This window comes from Lissotriton vulgaris, chromosome 4_1 (assembly GCF_964263255.1).
Source record: "Lissotriton vulgaris chromosome 4_1, aLisVul1.2, whole genome shotgun sequence".
Lineage (NCBI taxonomy): Eukaryota > Metazoa > Chordata > Amphibia > Caudata > Salamandridae > Lissotriton > Lissotriton vulgaris.
Window position 1 is genome coordinate 1562391565 of NC_141691.1, and position 25221 is coordinate 1562416785.

The following is a 25221-nucleotide window of genomic DNA, read 5'->3' on the forward strand; positions in this document are numbered from 1 at the left end:
GATAAGATGTTTCAGATACCTAGGTCCCTTAACTGTTTCGGGAAGGTTACCATATTGTGTTTTCCTTTCTCCAAATGTTTGTAGTTCAAAGGAGCTCTTGGAGTGTCATCCAGTTCTGGACTTACAAGCTGTGAATTTCTGTATTCCTGACTAGAGACCCAAGATGGTGCAACACATTTAGCCTCTGATTTCATATGGCATTTCTTTAGCATCTATTGAACTTCTTGATGCTTTCTCACACATCCTGGTTCATCCTATTTCCCACAAGTATCTAACATTCTTTGCACTGTGTCAGCACTTTCAAACCTGTGTTTCAATGTTCTACTCTGAGGGTGTCTACTAAGACTCTTACACCTTTGGTGGGGAACTTCATTCCTTGGGTTGGTTAGATTTACCTGTTGCAAAATTAGTTCTTGGCTTTTTGGATAACCCAGGTATGGACTTTTTATTGTCGGCAAGTCTTACTACCTGTGTGACACCCTCAGTAATCACTTGGCAAAATGGACTGCTTATTTTTACCACCAATGTCTGCCTTTTAGGATACTGCCGCTGCGACACAGGTTGGGTAAGGTAAACTTGGTTGGTTAAATGTTAACATATGTGCACACATGTGTGCACATGTTTCCAGGCTGTGCATGTGAGACTACTGTTGTGCGCAGCCCAGTAACTGTGCACAGGTAGCCTGGTGCATAGTGGATTCTACAGGTTCAGATATTGACCTGGGATAGGCCACATAATGTTAATGGACACGTATAGGTAAAGTCAGTGTGATATACCGTTGTGTTTGCAGTGACACTTTATTGTGTACATTTGGGAAAATCTGCCATAAGAGTGCAGTTTCACTTCCCTTAGGCCTACAAAGTACTGTGACATATGAAACTGCGGTGTAAAAGGTACGCCCAATTCATCATATGGGTCATCCAGAGTTGTAATATTTCTCTGGCTCAGCTCAGTATCAGAGCGCAGGATTTTTGGCAACCTGCAGTGCCAAGTTAATTACATTTCTCCCCAGCAGAGAGACCAAAGGCCATACCTCACACAAAATGAGTAATTAACAGTGCTTCCTCAGCTCTTGAGGAGGAAGAGGTTAGGATAAAAATCTGCATCTTTTGATTACCTATGACACTGTAACAGGGCTAGGCAACTGGAACCAACACAGGAAGGAGCTCCTCTTTGACGTTTTGTGAGAAAGGCCCTAACAGTGATGTCAGTGAGGAGTGAAGCGGAGGCCCCAAGAGTAGATGTGCCCAGTGACTCAGGGATGATGCCATCTTCAAATGTCCTGTGCAGGAGAGTTAGGTCAGGGGTGGAGAGGTGATCGACCAGTGGTGCATAACTTCATAAACCTACTAGTCCCATTTCGAAAACCTTGCACAAGAGAGAGAAAAAGCAGTAGGTGCTTTTGTGCTTTTCGCTTCGGGACCCTGGGACTGGGGTAGCCACGGACAACTTGAAGGACAAACCCCTGGTTTCTAAAAGGACTAAGGAGTCATCCCTCATTTGACTCTAGGACCAGTGTGTCCCTCCAAGGTCTAGTGAGGCTGGCACCCCTATAGGCCATAAAGACCAGTTGGGGGGAAGATCAGAACTTCTACACACAGAGACAAAGACCAGGAGGAGAGCAGGTGCAGGGAGCCAGGGGAACTAATTCCTAGCATAATACACTACCTTGGAAGTGAGGAGGTCTCCTATAACTGCTCCTGGAAGCTAGAGCTCACCACCTGGGTTAAATTGAGCCCAGGATTGGGCCAATGGGGTCCATGTTATGGCATTTTTTTAAGGTCAGCAACCGCTGACTTTTTTTCGAGCAGCAGCACATGTGGTGCTGTGCCACCCTACTGGATTCTACTCCTGTTATGGACAAGTGTCTAAAAGCTGGCACGAGAATTCATTTATTATTTCCTGGGAGGGGATGTGCGTAAGGTCTCCTCCTACTTTTAGCTCCTGTCCCCAGCGGTCCCATCTTCACAGGTACTGAGGCAAAGCTGATCTCGAGCACGAGACCCCAACACTGGTACCCTAAGCACAAAACACAGCTGGGAGCAGCACTCTAGCCCCCTGCCGATGTCTGGGGGGCAGAGGGCAACCAGCAGACTATCTTCTGCCCAAATGAAGCGTGAGCAGGGGAGAGAGTACAAACTGGGTTCCACTCTAACGGAGAGTGCAAGGGACCTTGCCGGGGTCACAGGGGCCCTAGGGCTCCCCCTGCAGTCTGTACTGCAGCACCTACCTTAAAATTGTCTCGGGTCGGTCTGGGCAACCCTCGGTGAAAAATGAACACAAGTAAAGCTATGTGGCTCTCCCAGCTCAGCGAGAGACCCGCTACTAAAATATTCACTACTCCTGTTGGGATGGCCCCAGGATATCCTGCAGAGCTACCTAATCTGCATATTTCTCCTGCCTTGTGGTGGCCCTAGGATGACTGGGGCACCACCAACGTTTCTGGACAGTGTTGTGAGGAGCAGCAGGAGTTACACCTGCCCCAGAAGTAATCTTTGTAAAATGACCCTACGTTTGCAGGGTCAAAGAATCCATGCCACTGGGATTTTCACATATGTTTCACTGCTGGAAGTGCAGCACTCTTGGGGCTGGTTGCATGGATACATTTTATGTGTTCTGAAGATGTACAAAAAGACTAATGGAATGCTCTATATGTGCGGGTTCTTTGGTTGCACTTTCTGCGGCTTGAAAGTGGTGCCTTTTAGGGGCTGTTTTATGATTGCATTTTATGTGGCCTGAAAGAATTTCAAAAGCATAGAATCACATTTTATGTTCATGGTAAACTGTTTCATTGAAATAATAATGCTGACAGTGAGTACTGATGAAGGCTTATATGCTTCATTGACATTAACATTTGTATTTACCAATGGTTATTATTGTTCATTGCATTTACACACAAAATGATGGGGCTTTTAACATGATGTTTGTTGTTCCTGTAATATGATGAATCCTTAATATTGCCAATAGACCTGTTTTATCTAAAGTGATACCTATATATTGATGTGTTGTTTGGTATAGGAGGGAGGGCACTGTGATTTGAGTATCAAGATCATCTGAGGTCAAAAGTGATTTCATAATTTAATCTAAGGTATTTTTGATCTGCCTTATGTATATTTTTGTATTTTAATGTGCTGTATTTAGTAGTGTGTGTGTAAAAACATGTACTTTTCCTTTTTGAAAAGAAAAAGCCCTGACTGGACAATTATTTATTGAGTGTTATTACTATTATTGCAGGGCAGTGAATAGTGATTACTAGCCCACACCACCTCCCCCGAGTAGGGCTTAAACTGCACTGCTTTGCTACCCTGAGAGAGTCCAGTGCTACAATGCGGTGCTTGGTTCCCAATAAGGGGAAATTGTGGACCCATTATTTGAGCAGGTCTCAAATCCTGCAGAACTAATAACCACATTTCCTGCTCGAAAATTGCTGATTTCTGCTTCCTCTTTTCTTAAGGGTCAAGAATCCATCAAGTTTGTTTGCCAATGCCTGAACAATCAACAAAAATGTGAAAAAAATGACACTTGATTCTTTCTCAAGAGCTGCAGTTCATTGTGGCTCTTTTCCACACAAAATTGGGAAAAATATTTCTTCATCTCCTATGGCAACAGAAGATTGCAGGAACTTTGAGGAATCTCCGTGGGGCATATTATCAACGGGGTTTATCTCCACTTTTTTGGCTATAAAAGCCAAGAAAGCGGAGATAAAATTATCTCCCTATTACCTAGCTGTCGCTAACACCAGTTAGCAACAGCTAGTAGGAGATAGCGACCATCTTGGGCCCCACTATGCATGTCAGTGATATTTATCACTAATGACATGCAAAGTAGGTGTGCCAAGATGTTAGCGACTGGAAACAGTCGCTAACATCGCTATCTCCTATTACCAACTTTTGGAGATATTCGGGCTAAGCGCGAATATCTCCAATAGCTAACACCTGCCCTGAGCAGTTCTTAGCAATGTTATCCAATGGGAGGTGGATAACATGGCTAAGAGCATTAGCTCGGTAATGCATGAATATCGCTGACTTTTCAGTGATATTCATGCATTGCGGCCGATTTTTATCGCATTTGCGATAAACCTTGGTAATACCAAGGTTTAAATGCGATAAAAAAACTTAGCGGTACATTTTTGTCTCTAACCAAGCAATAGCGATAATTATCGCTATTGCTTGGTAATATGCCCCTAGTCCTTCAAAGTGCTGCAACAAGTGAATTGGTGAGAATAATGGGTGACATGGCGGCTGCTCTTTGTCTAGGTCTCTGGGCTTGCGGACAGACACCTATAAAACCTTTGTTATCACTTTCTTTCAGTTTGGAACTTAATGTCTCAGAACTATGACTTTTTGGTCCCTATCCTTGGTCCAATTTCTCTGAAACTGCAATGGTGGCCCAATCCATCAAATCTATTGAAAGATGTACTGTTGGAACGTCCCCTTCCGCAGACAATCACAATTGATGTAAGTGCTCTCGGTTGAGAAGCAATACTGCAGGAATAATTCGCCCAGGGTCTTTGAACCTCAGCGGAGTCCATGACATCTAATTGGAAAGAGTTTTCAGCTGTCTTCAAAGCCCTCCTAAGTTTTTGGATCAGGGGCACAGTAGTCCAGATCAGAACAGAGAATCATTTCACAAGGGCCATGTGAACCGTTTCGGGAGAACCAGTGTTCCTTCACTAGCATTTCTGGCAGAACAGATCTGTATTTGGGCAGAGAACAATCCTTTGTCTCTGACAGCAATTTTTCTGTTGGGGAGGGAGTATGGGTGGGCAGATCAGCTGAGTTGGTTATTCCCCTCCTCAGTATCGATTTCTCTCTGCCCCAAGATATTTCATGAGATTATAATAATAATAATTTGGTGCCCTATGGCATGACCTGTTTGCATCTCCCCTAGATGCTCTTCTTCACAGCTTTTGCTTCCTTCTGCCAAACCAGCCAGTATGAGGGGTGGGCACAATGAGCTTCAGGCGACCCAAAGTCTTTTCTTCACCTTTCTGCCTTTTTCTCTGATCAGCAAGTTTCTGCGGCTGGTTGTTCACTTCTGGACCTGCCAACCCTGATTCCGCTTATAGCATCATCTATTGATTCTCCCTACCCGGTTATTTCCAGTTGTACATTCTCCTTTCAGATTATCTCATTCTCCAATGAAATCTCAAATCTGTCTCTCCATAGGGGTCAAGATTGAGAGGAGGAGATTGGAGGAATTAGTCAGTTCCTCAGAAATTGCTCTTTCGACCCAGGACTCCAGAAAAGAAAGTATTCTTTTACAAAAGGTGTTGTCCAAGGGGGTATCTTCCAGATTTTTTTGTGAGGGGGTAAGATATAAGAATTTCCCAGGGTTGGTTTTCTGTTGGGGTTGTCTGTCTCATCGTTATGTAGCCATTGGATAGTGATTACGTGCATTAGAGGTCCTTCTGTTTCCTACTTCAACCCTTTGGCTTTTTGTTTGCAGTGGAGTTTTCATTTAAGGAAACCGATTATCTATTTTCCGGTCCCGTCTTGGAATTTGCCTATCGTTCTGAGGAGCCTACAGTCTCCTCTATTTGAACTGTTGTTTACTGATTCTCTAAAATTCGAAACTCTTCAGCTCATTTTCCTGGCAGCCATTACATCTGTCAGCAGATTAGGAGAAATTGGATATTTGTTTTGTCACATTACATTTTTAAGGTTCTTTCATGAAAATGTGGTGGTTTACTCAGATCCTTACTTTTTTCCCAAGGCACCTTCTGCTTTTTATTTGTCCCATGATTGGGTGCTACCATCCATTTCCCATGTACCTCTACTGAGCAAGAGAGTCTTTTACATAGTTTAGGGCTTTATAGAGCCTTTCCTGTCTATATTGAAAGTACATCCTCATTTAGAAAGGTGAACTTTGTTACTTAAGGCTTATCCAGCAAGTAACACCGCCCTACTACTTCGAATTTAAATCAATGGATACAGATGGTAATTTTCTAGAATTCTGAAGTAGGACTTCCTCCCAACATAGAGGGATGCTACACTCAATGTATGTCCTTCTCTTGGGCATCTTTCAGGGTCGCCTCTTTAAAAGATATTTGTGCTGCTACAGATTGGACTTACCTTTACAACTTTATTACTCACTTCAGATTGAGAGTGGGGTGGTGTTTTCTTTGGAATTTGGGTCACTTGGGTGCTGCATTATTTCTAGTGGCATGGTGTCATTTCTGTTTTTGCAGCTTTGGTATACAATCACTGAAATGGACTGGGATGAGGAAGACGGATGAGGTAGGTAATGACTCGGCTACTTACCAGTAATCTTGATTACCTCGAGTCATGGTCTTCATCATCCGAATCTCTGGTTCCCTCCCTTCCTCCCTGGAAGAAAGAGCAATAAAAGTTGTGATATATATTATTGCTTGGCATGTCAGGAATTTATGTCATTTAGCTTCTCCTTTATAGGTAATAGATTATCCACTTTCTCTAGAACCATATTGCTTGAGGCAAAGTTTGTTTATTTTTGTTACGCGTGAATTCTATGGGTGAGACATGAAGTGCTCATTGGTAAGAACTAGTTTGAGGAAGACTATGACTAGGAATAATGAAGATTACTGGTAAGTAACCGAGTCATCATCATACACAGATAAACGTACTCCAACCTAGCAAAGTAAGGAAGCCAAATGCCCTGTTAACAGAATACACAATGAAGGCAAAAGCTTGTAGCCTTATGGCACACCATTTCTTAATCTCCTGCTCTTGGAAATAAAAGGCGGCACAGCAACGGCCTGAGTTCTGTCAGATATGAACAACTGTGCCAGAGAACCCACGATTATTAGGAGTTTGCTGAAGGATTGAGAAGCAGTGATTGGTTTGTCTTTCAGTATTGTAGAAGCAAACACCCTCAATAGTATTAAAAATGAAACCAATCCAGCACACAATTGACCAGCGAGGAACAGGGTTAAACATTTTGATCAATGAAAAACAATAAAAACAATAGAGAGGTCAGAAATCAGAAGTCAAGCACAACAGAGGCCTGTATTTTGGAAGTCCGCCTTTAGACTTACATGAAGTACAAATTTAAGCATCACAAGTAAGCCTCTGGAGCTGGAAAGTTTGGAGTTTCTTCATGAATATTTCTTTCTCCTGCCTCCTAATGCAGGTCTTTTGCCATGTGCACTTGGCAGAACCTTCCTAGTGCTTTTTCTCTGGTTGAGGTTTCTTCTGCCCAGCTCACAACTAAACCCGCCTCCACGTTACTGCAAGCCACTATAAGTCACTCGTGCTACTTCTGAATAGCCTAGCTTTCAGGCATGATCTTGCTTTCAATTTTCCTCCTCTCTGTGTCTCATGCTTATTGATATATGAGAGGTAAGAAATAGTGTCATATTGAGGATTTATGTGGCCCTAGACCAGAAATATTTTGGGGGCCATCATACCTTGGTTAGTTTAACATGCCAAACTGCCTCAAAGATGTTGCTGTTGTGTCTTTTTTTTTTGTCCTCATTTGCCTTCTCACCGCTCAGCACTCAACGATACCACCCTTGGTCTGTTTAACCTCATATATTGGCTATGCTATAGACTGTTGTGTCTTGTCTGATGTTCCTATAATTGTTGTAGACTGGGCTTCACGATTGGTACTTTGTTGTTCTGATCAGTCTACCACTTTCAATGAGAGTTACTTTGTATACTTGAATTCTGCTCTGCTCACAGTATTCTAGCCTGCAGGTTTCCAATCCCTCACTCACTGAGCCTCCACATATCACAGTGGGTTTCACCTGGCTGGTTTACACTCTGTGTCCCTCTTTAATTGAAATACTTGCCATGACTGTAGTCTGCGACTCTTATGGTCGAAAAACACTTTTCAAGATTGCTTGTTGTACCTCTTCCACATGCTGTGAGTAACATCTGTTCCCTCAGATCTATTGCCAGAGCCTTACACCTGGTGCCCATCTTGCTTCTGTGCACTCCCCGGAAGAAAACCATTTTATTCAGGAGCTGATATACGACAATGTAATTGGCGACCCTTATGCCTGGATTGGTGCCAGTGATTCCTATAAGGTAAGTGCAGTAGGCAGTGCATGAAAGTGTGTGGTCCATATACTTATGCTATGTTAAAATTGAAGGGCCTCATTTACAAGGCCATTGCACTGCCAGTGTGACGCACCAGCTGCGCAGTGTGCCTGCCCATATTTACAAGGCCACGTAAACTCACCCTCCTTGTCCTTTCATGGCCTTGTAAATATGGGCCCTACTCTGTGTGAAAGGGGCGTTCCATGTGTGTTGCTGTTGGTATTCCCACGCAACATTCATGGAACCTGAAACATTCCCAGCTTTACAAAGTTTTGTAATGCTGGAAATGCATCAGAATCACTCCTGTCCTATCATTCTCCTACCCTTAGTCCTACTTTTCTTTTCCTCCTCTCCTCTATTCTTTATCCTACCATCAACCTATAACCAGCACAAGAGGACCCTGTCCAAAATGTACACTATTAATGTCATACCTTGAATCCTCAGGGGCTGGAAACCCATATAAGAATTTTTTTTTGCTATATGCATATAAAATCACAAAAAAAATAATCTCACGACTCCTCAGGGGAGGTGTAAGAGTGGCTTAACAAGGAGAAATACTTCTTTTTTCTCCTAATGGTCTCTTTCTATGCATGCCGCATTCTGCACCACACATAGAAAGAGATAAATGCCATCAGGTATTGTTTTTGTGCAGGAGGGTGTGCCTTCCTGCCCTGAAACAATCACCCTGAAATGCAGGCACCCTTACAACATGATGCAAGGGTGCCTGCATTGGCGCATGGCAGCCAATTGTGCAACAGAGCAGGGGAAAGCACAATGATGAGTCGTCTTGTGGCTAATGTAAATGTAAACTGTAAATGTCATGGGACTTATAGAGCACACTGTCACCAGACAGTTACCTTGCGGTGTCGCCTATTCGGCTTCCTGGCGCTGATACTCATACCGCTGTGGAACCCCTCCTGGCTTTCCCTGTGAAGTGTCCACTCCTGGGCACCCCCAGGGCGAAGCCAGGCATTCTTAGCGCTGTTGGGGCCAGTATGGAGGCTAAGCAAGCTATTGCCCAGGGTTGCAGCGTGGGGCCCGTGATTAGAATAGGCACTGAGGCGAGAATTACCCGGTCCGAGGAAATTGAGCCCGAGACCCGGCCGAGGCAGGAATCGAACCCTGGTCCCTGGCCAGAACTCTGCATCAGGGTCTGCCGCTCTAACCATTGAGCCACACTCCTCCACGTACCAGTGCATTTAAAATGACGTAACTCGCTGCAGCAAAATGACTTGCAGCATTGTTCTTATAAATGAGGCCTGAAATATTTGCTAACATAAAAAGTGTCTAGTTTATGTTATTAGCTGTGAGCAAATGTGACACATACAGTATTTAATTTTAGCTGGTGGTTGCAGGTGAAGCCGACAGTCACATATCTTTACTTATCAAGCTTTGACCCAGAGCCAGAGTGAGAAAAACAAGGATGGAGAGGAGGAGAAAGACAGAAAAACTATTACAAAGAGAAAGGAGGGATGCAGAAGAATTTGAAAGAGTGCTATAAAATAAAAGAGCAGGGAATGTCCTGTGCTGGAGGAAAGAGAAATCATGAGGTGAGATCACGACTACACAGCCTTGGTATTCAGTATCTCTTATGTTTATTAGCATAAGCCGTGGGCTTCTGAGTGACACTTTGGGACCCAACAATTATTCTTTTACAAATTACTAGGAAGTAATCAACTACCAAATACACATCTTTTTTTTTGTAAAAAAATCTTTTTATTGACCAGTTGCTCAGTACACATTGCTATTCTTTGTCAATACTGACCAAAACAGGGCATTGTGGTATCTACTACAACAGTACACATTATAAACTATGACCTTGTCCCTTCCATATCTAATGGACCCACGCAGTACCCCCCTCGGGATTCACAAATTATCGGCTCCAGTGTTCATTAGCTTCTATACTTTTCCCATAGGAACCAGACCCTCTTCCAGTTTTTTAGTGCATCCTCTACTCTTGTCGACCACTTTTTTGGCATGCTGACACCAGTCTAGGTCCCGTATCCAAGCCCCCACTTTTAGCAGTTCTGCGGCATTACATGCCCTCGCTATATTCCTCTTTGTCCCATCGGACGCCAGTGCCAGACACATTTTTGTATGTTTGGGCCAGACTGCCTCCCCTGTGACTATAAGGTGCCATCTCGCCTCCACAGGAACCTGCAGACCCACTGCTGCAGTCATCACCGGAGATACCCCTTCCCTGTATCTCCAAATCTTGGGACTGATCCAAAAGATGTGAAAAAAGGTGCCCTTCTCCCCTCAGCCTCTGGATTCACATGGGCCCAGTCTGTGATGTATTGTTTGGGCCATGTAGGACCTGTGTAGAATCCTGAGTTGGACTAACCTGAATCTGGCACATATGGCAATTTCCCTAGGGCTCTGCATGGCCTCACCCACTTGTCTGCCCAGTTGTCATATTCCAATAGTCCCGCATCTCTTTCTTACACTTTCCTTAAGGGGCCTAGAGGATCCGCTAGATTGTTCATGATCTTGCAATATATAAGTGCTACACCTCGCCCACAATCGGGTCCATCAGTAAGCTATCCTCCATTTGTTAAAAGTCAGGCAACTGCACTCCCTCCGTCCCATGGCACCTCAGGACATGTCTCAGCTGTAAATACCAGAGTCTCTCTCCCTCTGCCAATTTATATTCTCATTTTAGATTCTCAAATGACGCCAGACATCCATGAGCTTGTCAATTCCAATGAGGCTCCACCTACAGAAGCCCTTCAGGCATCCCAATTCTGCCAACTGGTCACAATCCCACAATGGGTATTGGCACGTCAGTCTGGATTCCCACCCCAGCAGTTTTGTGGCTATTCACCATGACTGAATGACCGTCATATTATACGCCGGCAGATGCGTCTCACCTCCACCCTTCTACATTGCAGCAGGATATCCCCCAGGTCCCAATGTGTGATGGTCTACCCTGTAGGCTGGTTCCTCTTACGGTGCAAATACCCAATCGTTCACGTTCACAATGTGAGCCGCCAGATAGTAATCAATCAATCAATCAATCAGTGACACTTATAAAGCGCGCTACATACCCGTAGGGTCTCAAGGCGCTGGGGGGGGGGGGGGGGGGGGGTGCCGCTACTGCTCGAACAGCCAGGTCTTCAGCTTCTTCCTGAAGGAGAGGTGGTCTTGGGTCAGGCGCAGGTCGGTCGGGAGGGAGTTCCAGGTCTTGGCGGCCAGGTAGGAGAAGGACCTTCCTCCTGTAGTCGCTCTTCGGATGCGGGGGACGGCGGCGAGGGCGTGGTTGGCTGATCGGAGGTGGCGTTTGGGAGCGTAGAAGTTGACTCGGCTGTTGAGGTAGCTCGGGCCTTGGTTGTGTAGGGCTTTGTGTGCGTGGGTGAGGAGGCGGAATGTGATTCTCTTGTTGACGGGGAGCCAGTGAAGGTCTCTCAGATGTCCGGAGATGTGGCTGGATCGTGGGATGTCGAGGATGAGTCTGGCTGAGGCGTTTTGGATCCGCTGGAGTCTCTTCTGGAGCTTGGCGGTGGTGCCGGCGTAGAGGGCGTTGCCGTAGTCCAGTCGGCTGGTGACGAGGGCCTGGGTGACGGTCTTCCTGGTCTCTGTGGGGATCCACCAGAAGATCTTCCGTAGCATGCGTAGGATGTTGAAGCACGCCGAGGAGACGTTGTTGACTTGCCTGGTCATGGAGAGGGAGGAGTCCAGGATGAAGCCCAGGTTTTCTTGCATGGTCTGTCGGTTTGGGTGCGGTGCCCAGGGCGGGAGGCCACCAGGAGTCGTCCCAGGCGGAGGGTGTGGAGCCCAGGATGAGGACCTCCGTCTTGTCCGAGTTCAGTTTCAGGCGGCTGGTCGTCATCCACTCGGCTACCTCTTTCATCCCTTCGTGCAGGTTGGCTCTGGCGGCGGCGGGGTCGTTGGTCAGGGAGAGGATCAGCTGGGTGTCGTCGGCGTAGGAGATTATGCTGAGGTTGTGTTTGCATACGATGGCCGCGAGGGGGCTCATGTAGACGTTGAAGAGGGTGGGGCTCAGAGATGATCCTTGGGGGACGCCGCAGATGACTTCGGAGGCCTCTGACTTGTACGGTGGTAGGGGGACTCTCTGTGTTCTTCCGTCGAGGAAGGAGATGATCCATTCCAGCGCCTTGTCCTGGATTCCGATGTTGCTGAGGCGCCGTACTAGGGTGCGGTGGCAGACCGTGTCGAATGCCGCGGAGAGGTCTAGGAGGATGAGGGCCGCTGTTTCTCCATTGTCCATCAGGGCTCGGATGTCATCGGTGGCGGCGATGAGGGCGGTCTCGGTGCTGTGTTTGGCTCGGAAGCCGGACTGTGAGGGGTCGAGGGATCCGTTCGTCTCGAGGAAGGCGGCCATCTGCTTGTTGACGGTCTTCTCGATGACTTTGGCTGGAAACGGGAGAAGCGAGATGGGGCGGTAATTCTTGAGGTCGGTGGGGTCCGCTGTTGGTTTCTTGAGTAGAGCGCTGAGTTCGGCGTGTTTCCAGCTCTCAGGGAAGATGGTGGTGTCGAAGGATGTGTTGATTATGTCTCGCAGGTGGGGTGCGATGACAGCGTCGGCCTTGTTGAAGACGTGGTGAGGGCAGGGGTCGGTCGGTGTTCCGGAGTGGATGGAGTTCATCGTGCGGATGGTGTCTTCGGTGCTGATCGGGGTCCAGGCGTGGAGGGTGGTGGTGGGGGAGGGTGGTTGGTCGGTCATGGTGTGCGTCGGTTGGTTGTTGAAGCTGCTGTGTATGTCCGTGATCTTGTTGTGGAAGTATGAGGCGAGGGAGTTGCAGAGGTCTTGTGATGTCGTTGTTTCCTGCGCTGGAGTTGGAAAGCTCTTTCACGATGTTGAAGAGTTCCTTGCAGTTGTGTGCGTTGTTGTCCAACCGGTCCTTGAATGCTGTTTTCTTGGCGGCGCGGATCAGCTGGTGGTGTTTCCGGGTGGCAAGTTTGTAGGAGGTCCTGTTGTCCGGTGTCGGTTCCCTTTTCCAGACTTTCTCGAGGGCTCGGCAGTTCTTCTTGGAGCTCTTGAGTTCGTCGGTGAACCATGGGGCCTTCTTGCTGCCGGGTCTGCTAGGCGGGGTCCTCAGCGGGGCGAGTTCGTCCGCGCAGTTGCTGATCCACTTCGTGAGGTTGTCGGCGGCCTGGCTGGGGTTCGCTGAGCTGGCAGGAGGGTGCTGGATCAGGGAGGTGGCGAGCTGGTCTGCTGTGATCTTGTTCCAGCTTCTGCGGGCGGCCTGTTGCTGGTGATGGTGGGTCGTCGTTCTCTTGAAGGTGAAGTGGACGCAGCTGTGGTCCGTCCATTGAAGCTCTGTGGCGTGGCTGAAGTCGATGTCTGTGCTGGATGAGAAGACGGCGTCGAGTGTGTGTCCGGCGAGGTGGGTGGGGGTGGACACCAGTTGCTTGAGTCCCAGGTTGGCGAGGTTGTCGAGCAGGGTGCTGGTGTTGTGGTCGTTGTTGTTCTCCAGATGGAAGTTGAGGTCTCCCAGGAGGATGTAGTCAGCGGAGGGGAGGGCATGCGGGCTGACGAAGTCGGCGATGTCCTCGCTGAATTGCGTGCGTGGTCCAGGGGGTCGGTAGATCAGGGTGCCTCTGAGGGTGGTGTTCGGGTTGGTGTGGATCTGGAAATGCAGGTGTTCGGCGCTGGCCAGGGTGTTGTCGGTGCTGGTTGTGAGACGGATGGAGTTCCTGTGGATGATGGCGATGCCTCCTCCCATCTGGTTGGCGTTTCGGTCCCTCCGGACGATCTTGTAGCCCTCTGGGATAGCGATGGCGATGTCGGGAGCTGAAGAGGCGTTCATCCAGGTCTCCGTGAGGAAGGCAACGTCAGGGGCTGTGGCGTCTAGGAGGTTCCAGAGTTCGATGGCGTGTCTGTGGACGGAGCGGGTGTTGAGCAGGATGCACTTGAGGTGGGTGTTGCTGGTGTTCGACTTGGCGGGTGCTGGAGCGGGGCTGGTCCGGATGCAGGAGAACTTGCAGGCATGGCAGCTGAAAGGTCCGTGGGTACGTCTAGGGGTGGCTTGGTGGCAATCTGGGAGTCGGCCGGTGTTGAGAGTGATGAGGGTGGCGGCTGAGTACGTCAGGCGGGTAGGTCGGGATCTTCGAGGTCCAGGGGTCCTGGCGCTGGGCGCGGTCCAGTCGCGGACGGGCGCAGACGGGCTTACCTTTGGTGCGCCTTCGGCGCACAATCGGCGCACCCGCTGCGCGTGACCGCTGCGCGTTCGCACGGTCGCCATTTAAGGCGAAGTGCGCGGGTGGGCGGAGCAGCTGGGAGGCGGGAGCGGGGAGGGTTACAGAAGACAAAAAAGGGGCGGGGACAAGCGGCGGTGGCGGGAAGGGAGGGCGGAGGGTGGCGAGGTAGGCGGACAACAAGGAAGGAGAGCAAACACGGGGAAAATGAAATTACAAAAAAACAGGCACAAATAAACGATAAAACAAGGGAAAAATGCGAGTTAAACCAAGCAGGCACAAATTTGCGTCAAAACAAGGGCAAAAACAACCGCAGCGGCGGTAGCCGGCAAACGAGGCAGCAGCGAGGCAGAGGGCAGGCAAGGGGCACACGCAGCAGCTGGTGGCCGTGCGGCGCGGGGGTGTCCCACAAGTGGGTCACCAGTAACACCGAATGTCAGGCAACGCGAGTCCCCCCTCATATACTGCCCTTTGCAGCTTTCGCAGAGCAATTCGGGGGCTTTCCCCCGCCCACAACAGGATGCATATTTCTGCATGAATTGTTCGAAATACTGCGGTCGGGATTTGATATGGAGTATTCTGGAGTACATATAGTAAAAGTGGGAGGGCCATTATTTTAAACAAGACAATCCTTCCCTTAAGTGAGACTGGTAGCTTCTGCCAGTTTTTCACATCTTTGGTAATCTCTCCAGCTGCGGATTTAGATTTAGTTCTATAAACCTCTCTGCCGACCTAGTAACCCAGATTCCTAATACTAACACAGGGCTGCTGATGCCGCATGAACTCACTTTCCTTCCCAGTGGGACTTTCCACTGTTTTAAACAATTTTACTGCACACAATTTTAAATCACGGTTTTTTCCCATTCTCCCCAATGCTGTTTTTTGCTTTTCCTCTGCCTCTTGACCTGGTCCACCATGGCTGTAGTGCCGATTGAGCTGATGGCAGAGGTCACATTGTGAATTTCATTTCCGCCCTATGACATCCTCAGGCGGTCAGCTCTCCAGTTATCCCTCGCACCCCTACTTAAGCACATGCAAATGTGCAAGCCCGTCTGCGCCTGTCCGCATCCAGCTGGGTTGAGGGGCCAGAACCCCTGTTCTTGATCAAGGAGCCCCTAGTGTGTAATTACTTGTGTCATGCAATATCTGAGTTGCACTCCTCTTTCACCAGTATTTCCTCGCCGCTTATCCTCGCTGCCTTTGGAGAATCCCCAGAGAAGCTTGGTTATAAAACTAGATTTGATTAGTATTTTCATTTGATTATTTCCATTCAAATGCTTTAGAGGCAGTTCTCACAGCCATTACATCATTATTTAACCTAAACCTACACTGGGATTGTATTTCTTTATCTATTATGATAAAATATTTGATGCGCTTTTCATCCTAGATTTCATTTTAGTTTTTCTTGCAATATCTAATATGGACTTTCTGGTTGACACTTGCAGTCGTCTACTCTTCTTTGGCTTTGCTTGGCTCTTGCCTAGTATATGGCACTTAGCAAAGTTTAAGCATAATTTTAGGACAACAAAAAATGTGTTTTTTTTTAAAAACAGGCAGGTGCATTTCCATTAACTCTTAAACAGAGTCCTATGCAGAATATGAATATATATTAATTTGAGGATGGATGCAAGAATTTATGAGAGCCAATCTTGTTAATGAGGAATTGTAGGTGCTCTAGAGACAAAGTAGACAATCTAGCTTCCCCTCCTAGGTTGGGTTAGTGTTTTATCTAGCATAACGTTCACCCAGTAAAGGGTATCCTTTCCCTTAAAGAAAAATGTCAGGGCAACAGAGAAATTTCCTCCACCCAGGGTTTTTCAGTGGTATTTGGGAATACTCCTAGGAAATTTGGGCACGTTTGTAGGGTCCAAAGAATTTTCAATAAAGGAGCGACACAGGCCAATATCTAAGATTCTGGTTCAGAGCCAGTGGATAACCCACTAATCATGGAAGGTGTCCTAGAGTCTTACAGTAGATAGTTCATGTGCACCTTAGGTGGAAGTGGTTCCCACGGCGAGCCAGAGGATTACTGTGAAGTACAAATGGTTCCTCAGCTTCCAGGGGAACAATATTAGGCTAAAATTCCCTCTGATCTGAAGTAGAGTCTGCAGGGTGTAGCACCTCATATGTTGCTTATGTAACAACAGAGCCTAAGTAGCTGAAATCCTATCTATGAAAAACATGACCTAACTAGTTGTAGTTAACCACAGAAGATGAAAGGATCCAACAGAGTCTTTACTCTTTTTTACAATGAACGCATATCAAGCTTCACAAATAGAATTAGCCTTAGAGCATTTCGGGGAGTTCTTACCAATAAAGGCCAGACCCTTGCCTTTCTTATGAAATACTATTAGAGGTAGTATTGGTACTCAATAACTGTAAATAGTCAATTAATCTCATGTAATAGATAGAGATTATAGTTATGATAAAACTAAAAAAGTACTAAGTTCAGTAGTTTGTGCAATTTAAAAATTGTGCATGAGAAGAACTGTAGCATTCGTACTTATATTTGTGGACATGTCAAGCCAACAGTATATAAATAATCCGGTATAGGAGGAATTACACTGAATGTGCCATGAAGTAAATTAGATCACTAGTTTGAGATCTGTGGATTGGACCAACAATTTGTCATGATTTGCCTCATTTTCGTTTTCATCTCGATTTCAAGACTAGGCGGGTCATTAGGATGGCGGGCAGACTTAGTCCGCCCGCCATCCCATTGGTGACTGGGACCGACCAACATAACGGTGGGGGTCCCGTGGGGGGAATTAGGATGCGCCCGCCACTGTGCGGGTGCATCCTGCATTTTTAGCATTGTGGCGGGTGGTGCTCTCAGCACCGCCCGCCACAATGCTAAAAATGCATGTGATGCATTTACATAAACAAAGCGGCATGCACCACGCGGTGCCTGCCGCTTTGTTTATGTAAATGCAGGGGGGTACCACAGGTACCCCCCTGTGTGCACCCCCCACCTCTCCTTCACTCTGAGGGCCCGCAGGGGACCCCCAGAGGGAAGACCGCATGCCTTTCTGTGGCGGCATTGCTGCCATGGAAAGGCATTCAAATTAACCCATGGTAATAGATACCGCCACCATATTAAACCTTTTCCGCCCCGGCTGCAAGGCGACCGGGACCGAAAAGCGGCAGACGGTCTTCATGTCCGCTGCGGTCCCTCCTGCCATACTAATATGGCGGGGTGATTTAGCTGAGGATGGCGGGTGGATTGCCCCCACCAGGCCGGCGATGGCTACCACAAGCCTGGCGGGGGTAATCCGCCCGCCATCCTAATGACCCCCTTGATTTCTCAGTAAACCTCCCCACATTAATACAATGTTAGTCGGCCTTTTAATTATACCATCAAGAATTAAAAATTACACATTATAAAATGATTACCATGATCAAGGAAAATTACACATTTCTGTTAGTGTTTACCATGATCAAGAATAATGCCACATTTCTGTTATGCTTGTCAAATTATGGCTTAGTTGTTCGAAAGACTTCCTCTGGGGCTTGCAGCTTCCTAGATAAAATGTGATCAAAAGAGATTGAAAAAAAGCCCTTTTCAAGTACACATCTACAGTCACTGGTGTCATCATAACAAATGGGAAGAAAAGCTCACACTGGCTTGTCCATAGTGGTGGAAAAATATTAACATGTAGGCTTATAGTGCATCACTTGAAGTCTTCCGGTGGTTGGAGACAAAAATTCTTTAGGAGATGACACCATCCACAACCTGTACTTTAATGATTTCCCCCTGATTTTTGTCAGGATGAAACACTGAGGAAAACACCCCAGTTTGATGGAGCTCAGATACTGCACAACATAGCTCCATGTATAAGCTTCCAGCAAAGCTATCATTGGTTCATGTGGGTCTTGAATACAACTCTATTTTAACAATACTTTTTGTTACATCCTGGTAATGAATTCCAGAAGACTTGGATAGGTTACAGATGATAAGTGTATTCTTCTTAGGTGGTAAGATTGGTTTTCCAGTATATATAATCAAAACCTCACCAGGAGCATTCTCTCTGCTGCTCAGCCCAGGATCCAACTGACAGTCCACTCACAGCATACCAAACATTCCAATGACATCACATTCACACTAACATTCCACTCACACTGCTGAACAGCAGAGGCAGAGAAACAGGGAAGATGTAAGGTAAAAACCTTAGATATAACACACCTTTCCTCTTTATAAAATGAACAAAGAGAAAGCAAAATGTAAATAGCAACATTGCAATAACATCACAGTATAATCAATAAAAATTGCAGTAGAAAGATTGCAAATGCACATAAGTATGAAAAAACATACTAAAAATAAGCAAGGTGAAATGAGACGTAATAATAAGCAATGAAGGAACAACTTAATAAAGTGCAAAATGAGAACAGTATGACAAATAAGACACACACACATCTCCTTCCTTAGCAGAGAAAATTGAAGTAAGAAGTTTCAAAAGGAAGAAGTAAAAACAGAAAAGCAAAATTGGGAAAATTACATAAGCAAGAAGTAATAATACCACGAAGATGAACAAGAAGTAATGCACGTTCGTAACCACAACAACTACACCAACTGGCTAGGCTAGCGAGAAGTATGGAACCACTGAACACAGCAACAGGAAGAAGGAAACAAGGAAGAAATGAAAGTAAAGAACAAAAACAGGTGGCAAACACCTAACACATCAACCAAAAGGAAGATACGTAGAAGAGGTCTGCGGTCTGCGTAAACTGTCCCACACCGAAGATAAGAGTACAGTCACACCTAAAATTAGACCACAAGTGAAAAATTTGCAGGGAAAGTGCGATCTGGAAAACTGAACTAGACAGCAAAAAAAATTCAGTAACACCTTAAATTAGACCACATAAGTAAACCTGCGTGCAATATGGCAATTAAACAGTAAATATCAAGTACTCATGTAAAGAATCAGAGGAACAAAAAATGCACCAGGAAAATGCGATCTGGGTAAACTGAACTACACATCAAAGAAGTTCAGTCACGCCTCAAGTTAGACCATGTATGAAACTGCAGGAAAATGCGATCTGGGTAAACTGAACTATACTGCAAAGAAATTCAGTCACGCCTCAAATTAGACCACGTAAGAAAACCTGCGCACTAAAAGGAAAATGCACTGTAAGTATCATTATAAAAACATCAGAGGAACAAGAAAAATTGTTCCAGGAAAAATGCGATCTGCGTGAACTGAACTACATAGCAAAGAAAATTCAGTCACACCTCAAAATAGACCACATACGAAAACCTGCGCACACTATAATAAAGGCACTGTAAGTAAACATCATGTACAGAACCGAGAGAAAAAGAGAAAAGCTACACATCAAAGTATAGATAGAAGATGTAGACAACCTGCATGCCAAGCAAAATAAATTAACAAATGCTTCAGAGTAAAATAGCAATACTACAGTAAAATAAGATGAGCATCAACACCTTGTATAATTGTAACAGTGTTAAAAAACATAAGAAAAGGTAGTAAATATAGGAGCTAACAATAAGAGTGAAACAGGTTGCAAAATGAGCCGGCACAGCGTGAAAATAATCTCTGTAATTGAGGAAACAAAGAAAACAGCAAAGTGTCTTTAGTTCGAGAGCATAGGCAATGTAATAATAATGCCCCCTGAAATACCTCAACAGCATGGTTCCAAAGACAAAACTTATGGTTGTAGGTTTATGAAGAAGGTGTGCGCGTCACCGCGCTAGAAGTACTTGGAAATAAAAATGAAACGCCGCCGGTAATGGTTCACCTCTTGTGCTGCCAAAGTTGGTCCGATTAATAATTTTCCGTAATTAATGAATCCAATGCAAAATGAGAATGAACTTTATAGAATGTGCAGCGTGGATGGCAATGACAGAAATTGAAGAGTAAGCTAGCAGTCGCAAGATGGCGTCACCTAGGGGACGCAATGCTGGGTGGCTGCAGGCACGTCTTGGCAGTACATCAAAGAGGCAGCAGGGCGCTGCGCGAGGAGAGGACAGAGCTCGCGTAGCTACCAACGGACATTGTAGGAGTTCGCGCTGCTACCAATGGACGTTGTAAGTAGATGACAGTTTATTCGATATTTATGGCGCAGATACGAAATGTAAGGGCAAGGTTTACTGTATCCCAGCACACCAAAAATGCTTCCTCGGTGATGTTGCAAATAATAAAACAGGAAAGTTCATCAAAAATGCTCAAGGCTGTTTAAAAAGCAGAAGCAGGTTTATTGCGCAAGATGTAAAAACAGTTTAGGTTTTAAGACTCAATCCAAACGACATGGCAAATGTAGCATGAAGAGTCACTCTCAAACACTCTGCCCGTTTATCAGAAAACACCGTCAGACAACCACTGTCAGTCACGGAATGAGTTGCTGAAAAGCTGCAGAAACGAAGATGCACTTACTAGTTTTGACTCCTGACTCGTAATAGATAAAACTAGAAGCAGTCAGCAGCAAATTCAAACAGTCATTGTACACCACATAGTAACACTTGCGTGATGAAGCAGTTGGCACACTGTAGTTCAGATCAAAACATTACTCAGTAAATGGGTCCTTAGATGTGGTGCCAGTCTTTGTAGATAGCACCGGGCCACACTTTAAAAGCAGTAGGGTGTCAAAATTAAGGCAGTAGATGTCTAAGGCAGAAAAAAGTCAGGCAGGAGGAAACAGCAGCAAGATGTATGGCAGCAGTAAACAGACAGCAGTAACACGCCCAGTCATAAGCAGGCTGTAAAAAAATCAGAAAGCTTATACTCTGTCAATGGCAGCAGGAATCAGGCAGAAAGAAGCAGGTAGCAGGAAACTTATGTCTTGTTTGAAGCAGGCAGTAGGATGTAGGCAGGAAGAAGCAGGTTACAGGAAATCTACACCTTGTCAATGGGCTGTCCGGTGAAATATGGACACTGGTGGGGCGAGAGGGCGTAAAATCCTTACGTAGGTTCATTTTGAGTAAAAGCTTGAATAAAAGTACCTTGAAGAAGCTTGAAGAAGGTCCTCACGCGTAGTTTTTATTCCACCTCGTCGCCAAATTTATGTTACATCCTGGTAATGAATTCCAGAAGACTTGGATAGATTACAGATGATAAGTTTATTCTTCTTAGATGGTAAGATTGGTTTTCCAGTGTAGTATAGTTCCTATTTTCCCTATAGGCCCTGCGCATTGGAATATCATAAACAGCAGTGTAAACGTAGGACTGCGGTCTTCTAGGTCTTTACTGACTATGTTAGACTTAATTGGGTTTGTACCAGCTAGCTCAGCGGTCACTGGAAACTTTCTTGACTGAATAGGAAGTGATCAGCTTCCCTGGCTCAGACTAGAAGGGATTCAGTTTTCCAACAACCGCATAAACATGACAACTTTGCTCCTCAGAATAAGAGTCAATCTCTAGAGTCGTGTGAAACAATAGACAGCTATTTCACTCAGTCAGTTGTGCAGATTTACTTTCACCAGGATGCAGAGAATAGAGAGACGGGCGTTTTCAATAAAAGGTATAATTTATTGAACAGTCTTCCTTCTCATGCAAGAGAAATGAATTGCCACAATTGCAAGACTTATCATAAAAAGTGTGTACAGTAAAAGTAGTAGTACGATGCTCAGGATTGTATAGTCTGCTCCTTTCTGTGCCAAACTGATTTGTTTATCAGTAAGGTTAAAGATAGAAAACAATGACGTTGTGTTCATTAAACGCTGTGGCACATAGCCAGAACGGAGGTTTTGCAATGTCCAGCCTAGCTGTACAATAGAACGTAATTGGGACTGGCCATGTTGTAACATTAGCAGGTCCTGGTCTATTATATCAATAGCAGAGGATACAATACTGTCCAGTGAATATATTCTGGAGGACAGAGTCATTAACCCATTGTCCACAACAGAAAGTGATTTTTCCAAATTAATACGATCAATTTCTCGTATTTTCTTGGCAGTTTCAAATTGAGTTAATTTCCATGCCTCGTTGTATGCAGCATATATGCTGGCCGCTATGAAACGTTTCTGACGCTGCTTGCGTGGTCCCATTAAGAAATCTCGCAAATCAGCACCATCTTTAAGTAAAGATAAATGTTGCTTAATTTGTGCCAGTGTGGATGTTTGTAGCCATTCGAGGCAGAGTTTCCCTACACTTTATGTTGTTACTATCCCTGGATGTTGTCTCTGGGAGTATCTAGGGTCTGGTCTAGTCATTTTTAACCCCTGTAGTTTGTTCAGGAATCTATCTTGACAGTTGTTCGTGTCTGTAGGCCAGATTAACCACTTTTTCCAATCGGAATGTGTTCTGTTTTCATTTAAAATTTGAAATACGTCTACTTCAATATCTGTTGTTGTATTATCAGGTATTGGCTTTGGAATAGACGGTTTGTTAAGGTCTTTAATCTTGGCTAGGCCAAGACAGGTTGTTTGTTGAATCGTGTCATTCAAGAATATTATTTGTTCTGGGATCATGCAGGCTAGAAATAATGCTTCTAGGCCTTGTACCTGCCAATCTTTTGTACCCCAGATGGTTTTCGTTTCAATGTTATTTTTCCAGAAATCATAACCAAATGTAATCATTTTTTCATAAAATGCTTCTGAATATATCAATTTAGTATTTGTCAGCATAGTTTTTGTCCCTGTCTTATCCAACAGTTTATAATAAAATGTTTCTGCATTACTTGTGTTAAACCCTGAGAAGTATTGGAATTTCTCATAGAATGTTCTCGAACTGCTTTTAGGTGAAGTAGCACAATGTTCCCATTGATTATATTTAAAAACATTTCTAGGTTGAGCAGATTTATGTAAATAGTGGTCTGCATAATGGGTAAAACAGTACATTTGTTCATAATTAGATGAATATTGTAAATAATCATGTTCTGTAATTTTTGCTGACAACACTAAATCCGACATCATTTTATTTATACTTTCAAAATCCCAATCATCAGAGAATGTACTTGGTTTTACAAAGTCACTTAATGAAACCTTAAATTGATGAGGATATTTCAAGAGCTCGACCGGGCCATATATTTCGTAGTCTGTCTTGTCCCAAACTACCCCGCCGGGTATTGGAATAGCTGTGACATTCACTGATGATAGTTCTCTTTTCTCGATGTGAGATGATTTGTGTGGCTTTAAAACTAAGTTGATGTTCTGACTTGCTGTGTCCATTGAACTGTATTTTCCCTCAATGAATTTTCCCAAACAAAGTACCATGATGAGCCAAAGTAGCAGGAAAAATACACCCAGTCCAAACCAAAATTCTAACCATGGAGAAATAAGATAAGTTTCCTTGAGTAGATGAAAGAGTTCTGTTGCTTTTTCTTTAAAAGTCTTGGTTTCTGGCGTCACTTCAGGGTCGTTTTGATCTTCAGAAAAGTTATCGAAATTGATGAAGTAGCCAGAGGCAGTTCTTTCGATTGTAGGAATAGTATTTCCTAATTGATTTTCATTAGCACATTCTGATGCCACATCATTGTAGACTGGTGTTTCATGACAAACTGTTTCAATTTGGGTTTCAGGAGGCACAAGTTCCATTGCATTTCGGCATAGTCCTTTTTTATTCACTGTAGGTTTATCAAATGTGATCAGTCTTTCAGTTTGAACCTCTTGGATACTAGCAAATTTGGGTATTCTGTTACTTCTTGGGAGTCCACTGGTCCTGCTATTTATTATAGGCCACATGATTGTGGTTTCACCAGGTCGATGGATACAACTCGGTTCTCCTTTTTACCAGCAAGGGGCGGTAGTACTACTAATCTTGTTCCGTTGATTGCCAAGACAGGTACTGCTTTTCTGTAAGAAGGCCCAAATTCCTTCTTCGCCGCTATTTTCTCTCTGACCAGATCCCCAATCTTAGGAATCCAGACAGGTATTGCTGGGACAGGTGGTGTGTCTTCAGTGGTGGTTGGCTGTTGCTTTATTTTTATGTTGCTCAGGGGTTTTCTTGTTTCATTTAAGTCCTGTAAAACAGCCAAACGATCTTTGATGTCAAAGTCTTTATTCTCATCTTTTACCACTGAAGCCCGACAATTAAAGTCCTGAACATACATTCTAGTTCCGAACAATAGTTTGTACGGGCTGAAACCTTTTAGAGAATTTCTTGGCAAGTTATTAAGACTACGTTGGACACTTGTTAAATGTTGGACCCACCCATCACCCATCACCCGAACCTAATACCTTTGCCGTTATAGATTGCTTTATGTCTCGTTTTTTTCTTTCCACTACCCCGTTTCCCTCAGGATGGAAGGGACAAGAGAACCGCAATCCAATGCCCATGCTGGTCATGGCTCCTTATAAGCTCGAGAGCTAAAAGCAGGACCCTGGTCAGAATGAAGCATGGCAATTGCGTATGTGCCGATAAAGACTCGCAAATCTTTTATAACAGTTCTGGCGTCAGCCGAGCGCTGGGGCCACATTTTTTAAGTGAATGTACTCTGAAATGATTAATAGGACGCTGGATTTCGTGTGTAGATAGCCTTATGCTCACTACATCAAGGGGCACGGTAGTTCTCCGCTGCGATCTCTGCTGCAGTCTTGGCAGTTTTTTGCAAACTTATGATGTTGCACGCTCATCCCCGGCCACCAGTATTCTGATTGTAATTCTGTCAGGGATTCTTTGATCTTTTTGTGCCTTGGACCTTCACCCATGTGTGCGTCTGCTATTAATAGTATTCTCAGATTCATGTTTGGAATCACTCTATCCCCCACTCCAGGGATTCGAGCAAAAGGAACGGAGTTTGCATCAATTACGTATGTATAATTGAGTGGGTAGTTTACAGGTAGTGCCGCACAGTCGCCTTTTAAAGACGTTTTTACTGCCAGCATGGTTTCCCCGTCTATGTATTTTTCTGAACGCTTTTTAGTGGCTACGGATGCCGCTTTAGTTGCTTCCGCTGTGGCTGTATTAGCCAATGAATTCCCTGCAACGTGAACGCCATCACGCTGATGACTCAGTGTGTGTATCACGTGAGTCTTTTGTAGTTCTTTCTGTAAAAGAACTACTTGTTTCCAAAGCATTTTATGCTTGATTGTGGCACCTGTGTCGTCTTTGTAATCATTTTGAACCCAGTTCTGCAAATCATTATTGTA

General features: G+C 45.1%; 1 protein-coding gene across 1 annotated transcript in view; it reads left to right on the plus strand.

Moving 5' to 3' along the window:
• The window catches only part of LOC147724241 (lectin-like), a 112688-nt gene that overhangs the window by 25346 nt on the left and 62121 nt on the right, over window positions 1-25221 (plus strand). The window contains exon 3 of the mRNA XM_086966978.1: window positions 7869-8009. Within this exon, the coding sequence (XP_086823104.1) occupies window positions 7869-8009 (141 nt within the window). The remainder of the gene's footprint in view (window positions 1-7868; window positions 8010-25221) is intronic.